Source organism: Gekko japonicus, unplaced genomic scaffold (assembly GCF_001447785.1).
Source record: "Gekko japonicus isolate JY-2015 unplaced genomic scaffold, Gekko_japonicus_V1.1 scaffold144, whole genome shotgun sequence".
NCBI classification, from domain to species: Eukaryota; Metazoa; Chordata; class Lepidosauria; order Squamata; family Gekkonidae; genus Gekko; species Gekko japonicus.
Genome location: NW_015162478.1, coordinates 1,042,865 through 1,058,522, shown reverse-complemented (window position 1 = coordinate 1,058,522; position 15,658 = coordinate 1,042,865). Strand labels below are relative to the sequence as shown.

The window sequence follows — 15,658 nt, the reverse complement described above, 5'->3', positions numbered from 1 at the left end:
TATACTTCTAGAGGCTGCTATCCTCTTCATGAGATGAATGTCCAGGGCTTTTTTTGTTTGTTGATCACTGTTGCTTTCCTTTGCCCTTTTAGATCTGTGCTTAAGCAGCACAGGAAGCAGCAGTTTGCAACTCTCTCTCTCGTACTGGGTATTTTCACACTTTTGCATGTAGAAAATGAAGGCATAAGTTCTCTTCAGTTTCATAAATATGCCAAATAGCCCAGTATTATATGCTAATCTATCAGTTTCGCATTTTATGTTGCTATGGCATTATATGTAGGCTTCATAAGAAAATAATATTATGGATATTTCAGTTTTTCTTAAGATGTTTGTTTTTTTTCCTAGTTAATGGAGATTCCCCTCCTCCCATGGCTTCAGAATGTCTGGCAGTGATATATCTCACTTGTAAACTAGTCTTGCAACTGAGTCTGCAGAAATTAATAGCAGTCTGTTCTTTGAGATATTTTTGTTGCGTTCTAACTTATTATCTGAATGTGTGAGGCATATGACTTTTTTGTTAAAGTGTATCAGTAGAATAGAAGAAACCTTTAGTCTTAAAATGTTAAAGCTGATTTCAGTAGTTGCAAATAAAAGGCATTATAAAACACCAAAAGGGAAAACAATTTTTACTTAGAACTATTAAAATCTTCTTAGTCTATTGTCTTCCCTGATTCTTCCTCAGTTTCCTTGGCAGGAAAATTGTAGCTGCTTCAGCACTGGTGGTATGTGCTCATAGTGACTTGCCGTACTTGACAGGCAGGCAGATAGTCACATTTAAAAACCAGTTGAACCTTTTAGGTTGTCTCTAAAGGGGATCCCTGGCTAGCACATGTTTGAGTAATCCAACCTAAAGTTTATGGTATCAAGGGTTAGTGTAATAAGATGGTCTGAACCTAGGAGGGATATCACCTTAACCAAATGTAGTTTCAAGGGGGTTATCATAGCCATAACTTTACTGATTTCTGAAAGAGCAACGAGGGCTCTAAAAGTACCCCAAGACTTTTTTCCTACTCGGCCAGGGATTTATCTCATTCCACCTAGAACAGAAAACTAATTCCTGTATAGAACATCAGCTTTACCAGCTAGAATCTCCTGTGTGTTGTTTCTACTTGTTCCCCCTTATCCACTCAACTGTTGCATCTGAACACTCGTTTAGTACAGAGACAGCTATACCTTAGAGGTTAGTTCATGAAATATAGGGCTGAGGGTCATCTGTATGGTGGCAACTGACTGGATAAATTGGAAATAGCCCTACAGTGGTGAATTGAGTTTGGCCTTTTCTCTTTATTTTAGTTCCCGGAAGCCATCGGCAACTATGCGATGTATGTGCCCTCTCTATGATCCAAACAGGCAACTCTGGATAGAACTGGCTTCTATGAGTTCACCCAGGATAAATCACAATGTACTTTCAGCTGGTAAGCAAATGCTTCTCTCCTAAGCAAGAGGGACAAAACCTATTTTACAAAGTTAAAATAAACTTATAGCTATTAGCTCCTGTATTTTGGAGCAGAAACCAGCTGGAGAAGAATCCTTGGCTAAGTAAAGGTCAAGCATGGAGGAATATCTGATGCCAGTGTCTGTATTTTTATATATCAGACCCAATGTATACTTGCTCTTTTCAGTTCTTCACTTAATACCACCTCCCTATCCCAAAAGGGATCTTCTGGAGCAGCACTCCCTGTAACTCCTGATGGAAGGAAAAATTGGCACCCCTCTCACACAGAAGCACTTTGCATGCCCATAGCAGGCACAAGCCCAGCCTCTTTGGATCCTGGCCATATTATAGCTCTGCATTATAGACCTTGCCAAATGTTGTTTGTCCGAACTTGCAGTTGGAAAGTCACATGCTCATTCCTTTCTGTGTTGTATTAAATATGAGAGTACAAGTGGTTTTCTAAGAAGAAACTTGATGAGAATTGATTTTTTAAAAAAATATATAGCAAAATCCAATACTTACTAAGTATTCTTGCAGTCCTATAAATGTCGTGAGGTAGAAACCTTGTAAACATTTTTTAAGAGAAAGCTCCACTTTAGAATTTAGAGGAATGTTGATCTGTATGCTCTCCCGGCAAAGGCAGAAGGAAAAAGCTGCTCCTAGGCCAAAAATAGGTTAAATTGCTCTTTATTGTCAGTGAACCAATTTTTGATAATGATAATTCAGCCTGTCTTGTTGGCCCTGAAAAACTAAGTAGCAAAATGAAAGGAGTGCCAAGCCTGACGTGTACCAGCCCAGATACTTGATGCCTGATGTTTATAAACCTTATACCGGCTTGATGCGTTTTGCAGGGTGCTGCTTGAATTTTTGAAATCTTTGTGTGTATTCTGTTTTTCAGAAGGGTTCCTGTTTGTACTTGGAGGTCAAGATGATAACAAAGTCACTTTAAATTCTGGGGAGAAGTATGACCCAGATACGAATTCATGGAGCCCTCTGACACCAATGAATGAGGCAAGTTTGTCTTTCAGAGCCAGCATAGTGTAGTGGTTAGTTTTGGACTGCTCGGATCTGGGAGACCCAGGTTTGAATCCCTGCTCTGCCCATGGAAGTTTGCTGGGTGGTCTTAGGCAAGTTATTCTTTCTCAGCCTAACCTGCCTCTAGGGTTGTGCCAAAAAAAAAAGCCAGTATTTTTCGGCTTTGGGTAAAACAGACCTGAAAAATATCGGTAAATGCCGAATTTCCCCAGTAAAATACTGGTAAGTTGTTCAGATTGGGGCTATATTCGGTATTCCCGAATATATTCGGATCCAATTTACACCACCAGAGGAAAAGGAGACATGTTAAAATGCCTTCTTTCCCTCTGGTAGCCCTTAGAGATTTTCCTGTCAATTTCACTCCCCGCCAGTCAGATTGTAGCTGGAGAATGGCAGGCAGGGAACCTAGGCATGTTTAAAAGGCCCCAAGATCAGGGAGGGAAAGAAAGGCATTTAAACATGCACCCCCACTTCCCCGATCTTCTCCACAAAAGCGGAGAGGCTCAGGGAAGGAAGAGGGCATGCATGCAAACATGCCCGAGTTCCCTGCCTGATCTTCTCAAGGTGCCCCACAAGGTATTTTTTTGGTTCTGCTACAGCTGAATGCACACCCCTACCTGCCTCCCAGGATTATTATTGTGAGGGTAAAATGAAGGTGGCTAAAATGCAGAATGATGCTGTAAACCACTTCGAGTCCCTGTGGTGAGAAAAGCAGGGTATAAATATCTGAATAAATTAGTGGTACCTCAACCTAGTTGACTTTTGCATTAATCAGATCTTTGTGTGGCCATTTTCTTTGTTCTAATTAATAAAAAATCTGTTAAATTCTTTGTATTGACAAAGCAAATTTAATTTTCTTTCTCTTTTTTTACTTCACTAATCTCTAATAGGCACGGCACAATTTTGGTTTAGTGGAGATTGATGGTGTGTTATATGTTCTGGGTGGTGAGGACGGAGAGCGGGAGCTCATCTCCATGGAGTCTTATGACATTTATAATAGGACTTGGACAAAGCAACCAGACCTGACCATGGTTAGGAAGGTAAGAGTTTAAAATGCCGCTACCATGTTTCATAGAATCATAGAGTTGGAAGGGGCCATACAGACCATCTGGTCCAACCCCCTGCCCAATGCAGGACCAGCCTAAAGCATCTCTGACAAATATTCGTCCTGCCTCTTCTTGAAAGCTGCCAGTGAAGGGGAGCTCACCACCTCCCTAGGCAGCTGATTCAGGGATCTGGTCCTGTGCTTGGTTTCAGAGGTGCTTGAACACTATTTCCATACGTAATATATTACATGCATCCCAGCATCTGATTTCTTGTTGATCTTCAGCTGTTCTTCATGGACATGAAAGGGTTTGAGCACTTATCTCAGTAGTTCTGAGAGTTTTATGGAGTTCCTTGGCATTTTGTGTGTGAGTTTTTTGTGATGGGTTTTGGAAAAAAAACATATTAAAAGTCTAAGTAATGCTTACAGCAATCCTGTAAGGTAGGCCAGTATTTCTCCCCCATATTGTAAGTATAAGGCTGTGATTGAGAGAGCATCTGGCTTGAGGCGATGGCTTTGTGGCTGAGGCTGGATTTGGACCAGACGTTCCTTTTGGTCAGTTTGCTCTCTTGACTACTGTGCTGCCCTCAGTCATTCTCATAACAGCTCTATGAAGTATGTTATCGATAACCCCAATTTATCCCTAAAGGGGTCAAAATCTGTGAACTTACACACATGGGAAGGAGGACATAGCATCTGGTGCTGGTTCTTACCTCCATGCTAGCTAACAACAGCCTGCCTAAAGGTCTCTTGTGGTTTAGTAGCACAGTTGCAACAAGGTATGTGAAATAAATGTATTTGTGTTTAGCCATAGGCCATTACAAACCAAAGATAACAACAGAGAGGGTTGCTATAAATATGAATATCAGTATGAAATGGAGTAAAGTTTAAAATATGATAAAACCATAAAATCAGAACAAGATAAACACAGTTGCAGCAAAGATTTTCTGCATGGTAAAGAATAGAGGTTGACCCTGTGAGGGAGTCTTCTCTCGACTGTGGACAGGGCATCCCCTGGACTGTTGCTCCCAGAGCCTTTAGGTGCATGGAGGAGGATGCTTGTAGAAGATGATGCACTTCAGATTTGTTCCACTTACCTCATGCTGGGGGCGGCAGTGATTGTTCCTGCACATCCCCATAGCTCCAGAAATTTTGCATCTTGGTCTGCTCAGGCATGTTAGGTCAGTGCAAACAAGTCGTTATTTTACTGCTGTATTCTTTTTAAAATATGCAATCAAAGTAAAATTCATATATAACTGATGTTTTTATGGTAGCTAATCCAGATGCTCCCTCCTCCCCTTTTAGCATAGTTGGAAATCACGGCATTGGTCTTAGAAATGCAAAATAAGATAAGTGGTATTTGGTTGTTGAGGTGAACTCCTTTACCAAGCAGGACAAAAAAGTAGATAGAGCTCATGGAGATGCAGAATAGTGTTGGTTACTCTAAAAACTAATGATCTTCAAATAGCAATCTTTTTTTGCAAAGACTTACCTTACAGGCTGATGCGTTTTCTGTATGAATGCTGTTAGGGATGGTATGCTTTAGAAGCCCTGATGGTTAATGTGTATCAGGGAGCAAACTTTGTTTTTCTCTTTTTCCAATACATAGATTATTTTGATAAGGGTCTCTGCTTCCATTCTTTTTAAAAATTGCTTGGTTAAAAATGGAGTTGTTCTTTGTCTTATCTAAGTGAAATGTTACTGTGCATGACCGTTATGCTGCTTCTTTTATTTTGTTTTTAAAGATTGGTTGCTATGCAGCAATGAAAAAGAAGATCTATGCAATGGGTGGTGGCTCATACGGCAAACTTTTCGAATCCGTTGAATGTTATGACCCAAGGATCCAGCAATGGACCGCTATCTGCCCCTTGAAAGAGAGAAGGTTGGTAACATGTTCAAAATGGTCCAGGTTTGCTTCATCCGAGTCTTGTAGTCCTTCAAGTATTTCATAGATGAAAGTAAGTACAGGTGTGCTTACAGATCTTTACTGCAAAGAGAATTCACAGAGGAGCAGCCTAACTAGGCAGTGACTGCATTCAGACATGATGGCCATAAACCTGGGTTGTTGTGTTAAAAATGGAGTTGTTCTTTGTCTTATCTAAGTGAAATGTTACTGTGCATGACCGTTATGCTGCTTCTTTTATTTTGTTTTTAAAGATTGGTTGCTATGCAGCAATGAAAAAGAAGATCTATGCAATGGGTGGTGGCTCATACGGCAAACTTTTCGAATCCGTTGAATGTTATGACCCAAGGATCCAGCAATGGACCGCTATCTGCCCCTTGAAAGAGAGAAGGTTGGTAACATGTTCAAAATGGTCCAGGTTTGCTTCATCCGAGTCTTGTAGTCCTTCAAATATTTCATAGATGAAAGTAAGTACAAGTGTGCTTACAGATCTTTACTGCGAAGAGGAGCAGCTTAACTAGGCAGTGACTGCATTCAGACATGATGGCCATAAACCTGGGTTGTTGTGTTTGTGTGCTGCTACCCATGCTGGTCTGCCGCTGCATGATTGGAAGCTTCTAGGTTTCAGAAGCCTTCCATCAAAGCGTACTGCATGTCTTTTTGTCCGATGCGTGATTTTGAAGAAAACACCTTCTCTTTCCACAATAAATGTAAAGCTAAGTCTGGATAATTCATAGTTGTGTCATTCATAGTTGTATCAAAAAAGGTGGACCTTTCTCTTACCTACTAAATTCCTTATGCTGCTTTTATGCTCTGACTGGGTTTTGAATAGTGTGTTAATTTTAATGGTTGTTATGCTGTTTTATGATGTTTTACTTCATGAGCCTTCTTGTGCAGGTTCTCTGGGAAGGCAGCATGTATGCTTTCTAAAGAAAAAAACATTTATTTTGTTAGGTTTGGAGCAGTGGCCTGCGGTGTGGCTTCAGAGCTCTATGTCTTTGGGGGCGTGAGAAGTCGTGAAGATAATCAGTCCAGTGAAATGGTGACGTGCAAATCAGAATTCTATCACGATGAATTTAAAAGGTGACAATGTAGCAGTAGAAATAAGATTCCTTTCATTAAAGGCAGAGTTGATTTCGATCAGTCGTCTTTCCCTGTAGTCTGTTGTCAACTAATTCTAGCTTAATTCTATAGCTTTATTTGCATAGTTGCTCTGGTAACTTTTTATAATATGGCTGCACTCCCTTTTTGTCCCTCAAAGTTTAATTTAAATGGTACTAACACAGTGGAACTTATGAAATGGCCTTTTGCTGAATCAGGCTGTCAGTCTTCATAGCCCAGTAAAGGGGTGGATCCAACCAATTTTCTATTGACACTGCAAGTTAAAGAGGCCAAAGAGTTCTTTTATAGTTTTCCCGCTCACTATTTCTGTTCCTTTAAGAAGTTTTCTGGCAGCTCCTTACTGCTGCTTATTCCCTGAAGCTTCATAATTGAAAACACCACTTATAACAGCTTGCATAGTGTCTCAAATAATATTGTGTGGCATTAATTGTAAAGAACTCTTGAATTTCAGTGGGTTTTTTGGCCAGCAATTGTTTGATCCAGTTTGGTAATTTTGCTCATGAAAAAGGAGGGCAGAGCCCTCTTTTGACTACCAAAAAGGGAACATAGGATCTTCATGGACAAAAGCCACATGGGACAAGGGCGGTAGTAAGGAGGGGGGATTGGATTAGACTGGTTGAAAAAGCTGGCTGGATCCAACTCATAGTCTGGTTGGATTAGAAACAGTTCACCAGGGTCCCAGGCAGTGTTCCCTCTAAGCTGAGTTAGTGTGAGCTAGCTCACAGTCTTTTAGCCTCCAGCTCACACATTTTTGTCTTAGCTCAGGAAGGATGGCTCCAGAGCAAATTAATTTAGGCAGTAGCCAAATCGCTCGCTCACAACTTTAATGCCAGTAGCTCACAAAGTAGAATTTTTGCTCACAAGACTCCACAGCTTAGAGGGAGCATTGGTCCCAGGTAGAGGTCTTTCCCAGCCCTGCTATCCATCGCCCCTAAACTGGAGATGGCAGGAATGTCTGTATGCATGGGGCCTGTAGATCCTTTCCCTTTATCTTGTTGCATTAGTGGCCATTTGTTTGAGGTAGAAGAATAGATTCCTTTTACCAAAAGTGCCTTTGAGGCAGCCGTGTATTTGCATTTTTTTATATAAAACCATGGATGTGTTTCTTACTTTTGTGGGGGGTACTTCAAATGATAAGAAAGATTTCCAGTGTTGCCAAAGGATCTTTAAGCTTGTGTTTGTGCTCAGTAACCACTTTTGGTTGTAGAACAAAGTCTGAGTCCAGTGGCACCTTTAAGACCAACGAACTTTTATCCTGGGTATAAGCTTTTGTGTGTACACACACTTCTTCAGATATCAGCTTTCATGTGCATGCACACTTAAGCTTATACCCAGAATAAAACTTTGTTGGTCTTAAAGGTGCTATTGGACTTTGTTCTGCTGCTTCGGAACAACACAGCTACGCTACCGGAATCCTGTTTTGGTTGTGGTAGTATTTATACTTCTGGGAACCAGAAGAGGGTGCTATTTTACAAGATTTGGTTCTTTGGTACAAATTGTACAGGTGGCTTCAGGCATGTATCCGTGTTGGTATGCAGAAGACGAGCTACAACTTGAGTCATGTTAAGTACCTAAGTCTGAATTTGTATTGTCCACTGCCCATTTTGGCACCACTTATCTCTAGAACAGCAAAGTTCAAACGTTCTACCCACAGACAGTCCTTCCTGCATTTATGTGCTCTGCCCAAGAAACATAGCAAAGGATTCTGGTACAACTTCCAGGTGCAACATAGAGCAGTTGGGAGTTAAGACTCTTGAGACTGCCGTACTAAGAGCACTGAATAACATGAGACTTCTTGAGTGCACCCACTTAGGATTGCTCCGTAGCTGTGCAGTCCTAAGCAGAATTACACTCTTTGACACCATTTGACTTCAGTGCACTTAGAAAGGTGTAAGTCTTCTGTCGGGCTACAATCCTAAGCATGTTTTCTTGGGAGAAAGTTGGATAAATGGGACTTGCTTTCATATAAGATAGGATTGAGCTGTACATTGATGTTGCATTACCTCTGAAAAAAATCTTCTCCTAAAAATGATATGCCTTTGCACTTTGTGCTTAGAGTTGCACATCTTTACACATGCAAGGCAAATGAACAACAGATATCTTCTGCATATGTGTGTGTCTTCATTGCACAAATTACTCAAGCAGCACTTTAAATATTGCCTTTTCTTGCAGGTGGATCTACTTGAATGATCAAAACTTATGCATCCCAGCTAGTTCTTCATTTGTATATGGAGCTGTCCCCATTGGAGCTAGCATTTATGTGATTGGAGACCTTGACACAGGTTAGAAGCTAAACAAGAAAGTGTTTTTTAACTGTACAGTTTTAAAAGTTACATTTGTCTCCAATGATGCCATTGCTAGATATTCCTCTGGCAGCTTCCCAAAAGGATGGGTCAAATGCCAAAGTAACATAACTTCTGTAAGCTGTCCACTTAGGCACCTCATATGTTACATTTGGGCTTTTAGGATTTTTCTACAAGTTCAGTAGTTACAAACCTTCTGTCTTAATGGTGGAAAGGTATTCTTGGTGTTTGAATGACTTTTGTGTTGCTTAGTCCTGTTTTTAGACAGGCCTTCCTTGAAATGTCAAGCTCCAGATATTCAGATATCACTACTTTCCCCAGCATTTAGTAGATAAAAGAAAGGCGGGGTATATATTTGCCATGTAAATCAATTTGACATTGTCTTTTTGGGAAGGGGCTACATATATTTGTAATGAACCTTCTCAAACTAACAAGAGTGCAAAATGCAAAGCATTTTTGGATCTGAGTTTTCTTTGCATGTTCGTTTTTTAATTCACTGCCCGCCTGCCCGTTGCACATGTGTTTCCTTTAGGAATGGCATTGAATTTATTCGGTAAAGCTGCTTCTTAAAAGCTGTTGAATCCTAAAGCAACAAATGTCTTTTGCAAAAGGTACCAACTATGATTACGTCCGAGAGTTTAAAAGAAGTACTGGAACTTGGCACCACACAAAGCCCCTGTTCCCTTCTGATCTTCGCCGTACTGGATGTGCAGCACTGCGTATTGCAAACTGCAAGCGCTTCCGACTACAACTCCAGCAAGGGCTGTTCCGCATTCGTGTTCCGTCTCCTTGAGAGATCTTTGGAAAGCCAAGGAGGCAAGAACGTCATGAGAGAGGGTCCACTGTAACAACATAGCTTTATTTACAGAAGAAACAAACATCTTGCATCAGAAACTTAGACTGTATGCTCCGCTTGGGTATGGTAACTGTTCTAACTTTGGTTTTTTTTAAAAAGACAACACAAACACAAACACAACTGCTTAAATGCTTAAGCCTCAACATATTTGTGGGCGAGCTGTTGTACATTGGCAACTGGCCAAGGAGAGGCCTTCGGTTCTGTTTATCTAAAGATACTAAACTATGCTAGTGAAGGAATTCCTTTGCTTCTAACAAAGAGGAATAGGTTAAATGAAACGGGAGAGAATGAGAGAGGTGCGTTGCCACCAAGGGGAATTGTTCAGAATAACTGTACTGCCTTGAACTTCATTAGCATTGGTGGCCCTAGAAATACTGTATGAAACCAATCTTACTTGTATGCCAAAAGAGACAGTTAACTCCATTGTGGAGAGAGAGATGGGCAGTTGCACCTTTATTTACCAGGCCTTCCTTACAATTTAAGGTCTGTGCCTGAAAGAGTAGAATTGTACTTATGTCATTTTCAGTGTTGTTGTTGTTTTTTTCCATTTCTAAGAATCTTTTTTTAATCTATTTAAAGTGGACTAAACTAAACTGAGCTAAGGGTTACAATACCATATACAATGGATGATTACATGGGATTTTTATTTTTTAAACCTTGTGTTGAATCCAGTGATCTAAAACTGTGTCACATGTGGGCCAGCATACAAGCCATGGTGTGGGTTCCAGATGCTGCAATATCCGGTCCTCATTTAAAGGGGAGAGGGCTGGGCCTTCAAGACCTGCCACACTATTGCTACAACTGGGCTAACGAGAAACGTTGCTGTTTTGGAGAGCTGTGCTGTCAGGAATCTGTTCTTTCAAGACAACTTGAAAGTTGCTGCCAGATGACCACATTTTAATGAATGTTCTAGACAAAAAGTCAAGAAGGTAGAACATAAGGTGTTCTAGAGGTTGGGTGGGATGGGAGGGAAGAGAAAACGGTTAAAAGTAATACATTTAAGGCACAGTCAGGAGAACTTGTACTGGGATCAAAAGCTGGTGTATAAATGACCTCTTTCAGAGACACAGTTTTCTTGACTACTGCTGACCTTTAGAATGCTGTTGGTGAAGTTTTTTTTCCTTTCCAGTTTTTTGTAAGTTTTGCTCAAACTATTAATATTTAACTGAATTATAGATAGGCAGTTTCTGCTGGTAGAACACAATTTACCTCACTACTGTAAATTTTACTTTGTTACTTGGTGTTTATTACAATCAAAATGAAAATGGGGGAAAGGCAGCTGAAATGCTCCATGTTGTCTCAGACCATATTCTTGCACTGTAGGTTATTAGAGTCAATATTGTTCCAGGATGCGCTTTCCTATTCAGAAAAAATTGTGGGTTCTCAGTAATAACTCTTTGTTGGACTCACTGTTGCTCTTTTTTATACCATCCTGAAGGACTCTGTCTTTGACTTAACGGGGTAGCACGTTAAAGAGGAGGGCACAATTACAGCCAGATATTGATGTGATCATTCTTGAACTCCATGGATGGAGACATTCCATCTTCGGGCACAAGCCACCCATAGCTTAAACACTTCTAAGTCCCGTGGATCTCAGTGAGAGAGCTTTTAAAAGTGTGCTTCTCTTGCTCACTGAAATCAGTGAGGCTTAGAAGTGGTTAACTTTGGCTGGATCATTTCTTTTGTTTTTAATAAGATGACTACAAAGAATAACTCGTAAGGTAAACAAATGTTTTTATTCCGTTAATTTGTGCAACTAGGAATGTCTAATGTATGAGAGTTTAGGCACATTTTCACCTGCTGGCCATATTCTTGGAATAAAATAAGCATATTCTTGACCAATATATGGCTAGGCTTGTATAAACAATGGGGCTCCCCTGCACGCACACACCCCACAAGCCACATGTAGGAAATGCTATGAAGAGTACTGGGATGGGGGAAGAGTTGTATGTATCGAAGGCCTTGTATGTACTTGAAGGTGTTTCTTGATTGGCAGCTGGAACAGATCTTTCAAAAACTCCTTTCAAGACGAGGCAAACTGTTGCAGATTTTAACGTAACTGGGTTTGTGTCCTCTGGCACAATGCCCTGGAAGTGACTAAACTCAGTACTATGTCTGCTTGTTCTAAAGGGCTTCCCTATGCATCATTGTAATACTGTACACGATTATTTACATTGTCAGAGTTCTTTAAAAAGTCCGAAATGCCTGTTTCTTAAAAAGTCTTTTGCAATTTTTGTTTTTATGATAATGTTGTGAATATATATTGAAAACCTTACAGTGTCCTGTGGCTCACTGGGAGTTGGGACCTTCATACTTATGGTATGGTCAGATGCTGGTAAAGGCTGCATGCAATTGCAATTACGAAAGCTGTATTTTGCATTGATTGTGTTTGTTTGTTTTTAAGCTTTTAGTATACCTTTTTTTTATCATGAATTTTATTTTTGTTGAAGCAAGCAACAAAAATCCTTGAGTACTGTGAGCCTGATGATGCTGTAAGAAAGAATTTTGCTTTAATTTCACTGACATTTCAGCATGCTTTGGGACTTTTTAGAATATTCAGAAACAAGGTCATGGTGATGGTGGGAGAAGCAGGTTAAGGAAATGGAAAATACAGGCCAGAAACTTTGCTGCTATTTCTTTGCCGAATTTGGTAGCTGAGTTCAAGCTGTCTGTTTATAATCATGCAGCTCCATTCTTTAAGCTGCTGCACAGAAAGTACTTGGGACTGCAGAGCCGTTGTGGAGTAGCTTAGTACTACCACATTGTCAAATGCAACACACCAATGTGTGGTGAAAGCTGCTGTTGGGATAAGACTGATAATGATTCACCAACACAGAGCCAACAAAGCTGGTGTGATTTTATGCACCTAACATTTGCTTGTGAGTTCTTCCTCAAGGAACTTGCAGCTCACAAATAGCACAGTAGGCCCAGTGGGCCTCAGTAGGCGGTGTATGAATGCCTGAAACCGCCTTTCTACTAGGTCAGATCATTGGTCTCTTGAGTGTCAGGGCTGTCTACTCTGACTGGCTACAGTTCTCCAAGATTTCAGGTGGCAGTCTTTACCTCTTACCTGGTGTGTTTACCTGGCAGTGCCTGGGATTGAACTTGGGACCTTCTGTGCACAAAGCAGATGCTGTATGCCACTGAGACACAGCCTTGTTTCACCCCCAAACAGTGTTAGGGTAGTTGTTTATTGTGCCATGTCACAGCTGCACCGACATGTAGGATCACTGTGATCTTGGGCCCAGATGAAAGATTATGGCAGTAGACCCACATGTCTGAACTGCATCACTGCTGGAGATTTCTAAGATAGCGGAATGGGGATAGGAAGACATAATGTTGGCAAAGCTTTCTTTCCTCTCTCCTCCGCCAATGACTTTTCCTCATCCAGTCTTTCTCCTTGTGGGTAACACAGAACCCCTATGGAGAGAAATGACTTGAGGCCAAGTGATTGTTATAAAGAAATGTTCATTTACTATCCCACCGTGATTCATAGGACTTACCTGTATTGGTAAGCTGCCTTCAGATCTCTTTTGGCCCTTTAAAAGTGTTGAAAGCTGGCTTGATTTGTGTCAGTGGGCCCTTGCCTGCAATAATGCTTAGCAGGGAGCATTTGTGCTTAGCTTATGGGCCTGAGTCTCAAGAGCGGCATGATCTCTGGTGATTCCTGGCTCTTGTTAGGACAGCACCATTTTATGCTTTACTGTGATGGAGAAGCAAGTCTCAGTTAACATTTTCAGGCTTTGTGTCAAAACTAAGTTGTTTATCTTGTGCTTAGTCTTTTTAGGGGAAGTGCATCCATCAAAACTTCTTGATTAGAATAACCTCTGAAGGTGTTATCTGGGTTTAAGCTAATGCAGCCATAATTCACTTTTTTATCTTTTTTTAAAAATGAGGGGGGTCTCTTTCAACAGAAAAACAGTCAGAATTAAGGGACCTAATGGAAATACATATATTGGGGGAGATATTCCTTGCACCTTTGGCATTAAGTAGTGTCCACTGGTGCAAATAAATACAAATGTTTCAGGTGCAGTTTCTGTGCTGTCACTGTGACAATATACGGTTTCCAAAAGCACTGAAGCTCTTGTCTGTCTCTCTCATATACGTAATGCAGTATGCAATAACAAACAGAACCCCATTCTGAGTGCCAAGAATTTAGTTTCCCCTATGCATGTTCTACAGATTTCCTCTGTCAAAGAGTGCTGGGGTATGTAAAAACACTGAGCTACAAAAAGACGAGTGGGATTTTTTAAAAAACAAACATGATGCATGCTTGAACTTCTTAAAACTAAGTTTCTGCCAGGGTTTTGTGTGTATGCGTGTGCATTTTTAATTTATCCTCCAAAGCTGCCTTGGAAAACATCACTACCTGTGGTGCATATGGACAGTCTAGTGTCCCATTAGTGTTCTAGTGCCATGCATGTAAATAATTAGTAAATGGTAGCTGACCATTTTATTTCTTTTAAATTATATAAATATTTGAAACCATGAGCCTGAGCCCTTCCTTTTCTTATTTGTCCAGGGAGGGGAGTTTACATGCAGCTTGCCAGCAGTTAGAATGGGGGCATTTGATCACAGCGACTAATAAGCTGGAGAAGAGAGAGTGGCTGAATCTATATGGGAGGTATAGACAAACTGCAAGTAACAGCTACCAGCTGCTGTACATGCGCACTCAGGAGCAAACGATGCTCCGTGTCGTGTTCCTTTCCACCCTTGCAAGCACAACAGCTCCTGCTGGGGAATGGATCACACCCTGTGCAGGTTATTTTAAGTGATCCAACGAACAGAAGGAAAGGGTGTACATCTCAGGTTAAGTATCTGTCCCTTATATATAAAGCTGTAGTCGCCTCCACCGTTCGATGCGCACCAACAGTGTTTGGCCGCACGAACTGTCGCTCAAACCTTCCCCAGCTTCCCCTATCCATTGGCTGCATCGCCTAAGTCCCACCCCAGAACACAAACACCGCAGCCCTGCCTTTGCGCCCGGTTCCCCTCAGAAGACACACTATTGCCGACAGGGTGAGTGGAGCCTTTGGGGGAGCAGTTGAAGGGCGGCGACGCTGAGCCGGCCACCGCAGTCCCATTTGCCGCCTTCACAGGTCGTTGGGGGCAGCAATTGAAGGGCGGCCTCGGTGGCGGCGGCGCTCAACCGTCCACCGCAGGCCCGTTTGCGCCGTGTCCCCTCCACACCACCCACTTAGCAGCCCAACGGGGGGAGCAGTTGAAGGCCGCTGCCGGTGGTGCTGGGCCAGGCGCTGCCAGCCTGTTCGCACTGGTTCCCCCCCCCCGTGCCTTCGTAGGCCTTCGGGGGGAACAGTTGACGAGCGGCCTCAGCGGCGGCGGCGTGAACCGGCTGCCGCATGCCCATTTGTGCCACTTCCTCACACACCCCACACACACTTCGCAGGCCGATGGAGGGAACAGTTGAAGGCCGGCCTCGGCGGCGGCACTTAGCCAGCCGCCGCAGCTCCATTTGCGCTGTTACCCCCTGGCTTCACGGGCCGTCGGGGGGACAGCTGAAGGGCGGGGGCGGCGCTAAGCCGACCGACCAAGACCCGTTTTAGGCGCTCCCCCTCACCCGGGCTGATCTCCGGGGGGAGCAGGTGAACACTCCAGTCGCACCTTTGAGACCAAGTTTTTAGGCAGCTGCACACTACACCTCCTCTGTGAGGGATAATCTGCACATTTCAAACCCCCCCCTCCAAAAAAACACTACAATGCCCCCTTTCAGACCACATTTCCTTCAGGTACATGTTCACCCTCCTTTGCGCCTGCAGATCTCCATCCCCCCCCCCCCGAGACTCAAAACAGTCCAGTGGGACCTTAAAGACCAGGTTTTATTCACGTACACGCTCACCCTCTCTGGGGCTACTCTTTTTTCCCCCCAATCCCCAGAGCCTTCCAGCGATGTGGGAGATATCGCCTCGCACCGCTTCTCCCGCCATCCCCCCTTCTCCCG

General features: G+C 42.3%; 1 protein-coding gene across 1 annotated transcript in view; it reads left to right on the top strand.

Annotated features, from left to right (window-relative positions):
- GAN (gigaxonin) overlaps positions 1–9,636 on the top strand; it is a 36,070-nt gene extending 26,434 nt beyond the window's left edge. The window contains exons 5-11 of the mRNA XM_015405818.1: positions 1,294–1,415; positions 2,334–2,446; positions 3,361–3,510; positions 5,261–5,397; positions 6,373–6,501; positions 8,713–8,822; positions 9,455–9,636. Coding sequence (XP_015261304.1) covers positions 1,294–1,415; positions 2,334–2,446; positions 3,361–3,510; positions 5,261–5,397; positions 6,373–6,501; positions 8,713–8,822; positions 9,455–9,636 — 943 coding nt within the window. The remainder of the gene's footprint in view (positions 1–1,293; positions 1,416–2,333; positions 2,447–3,360; positions 3,511–5,260; positions 5,398–6,372; positions 6,502–8,712; positions 8,823–9,454) is intronic.
- Positions 9,637–15,658: the final 6,022 nt, after the last annotated feature.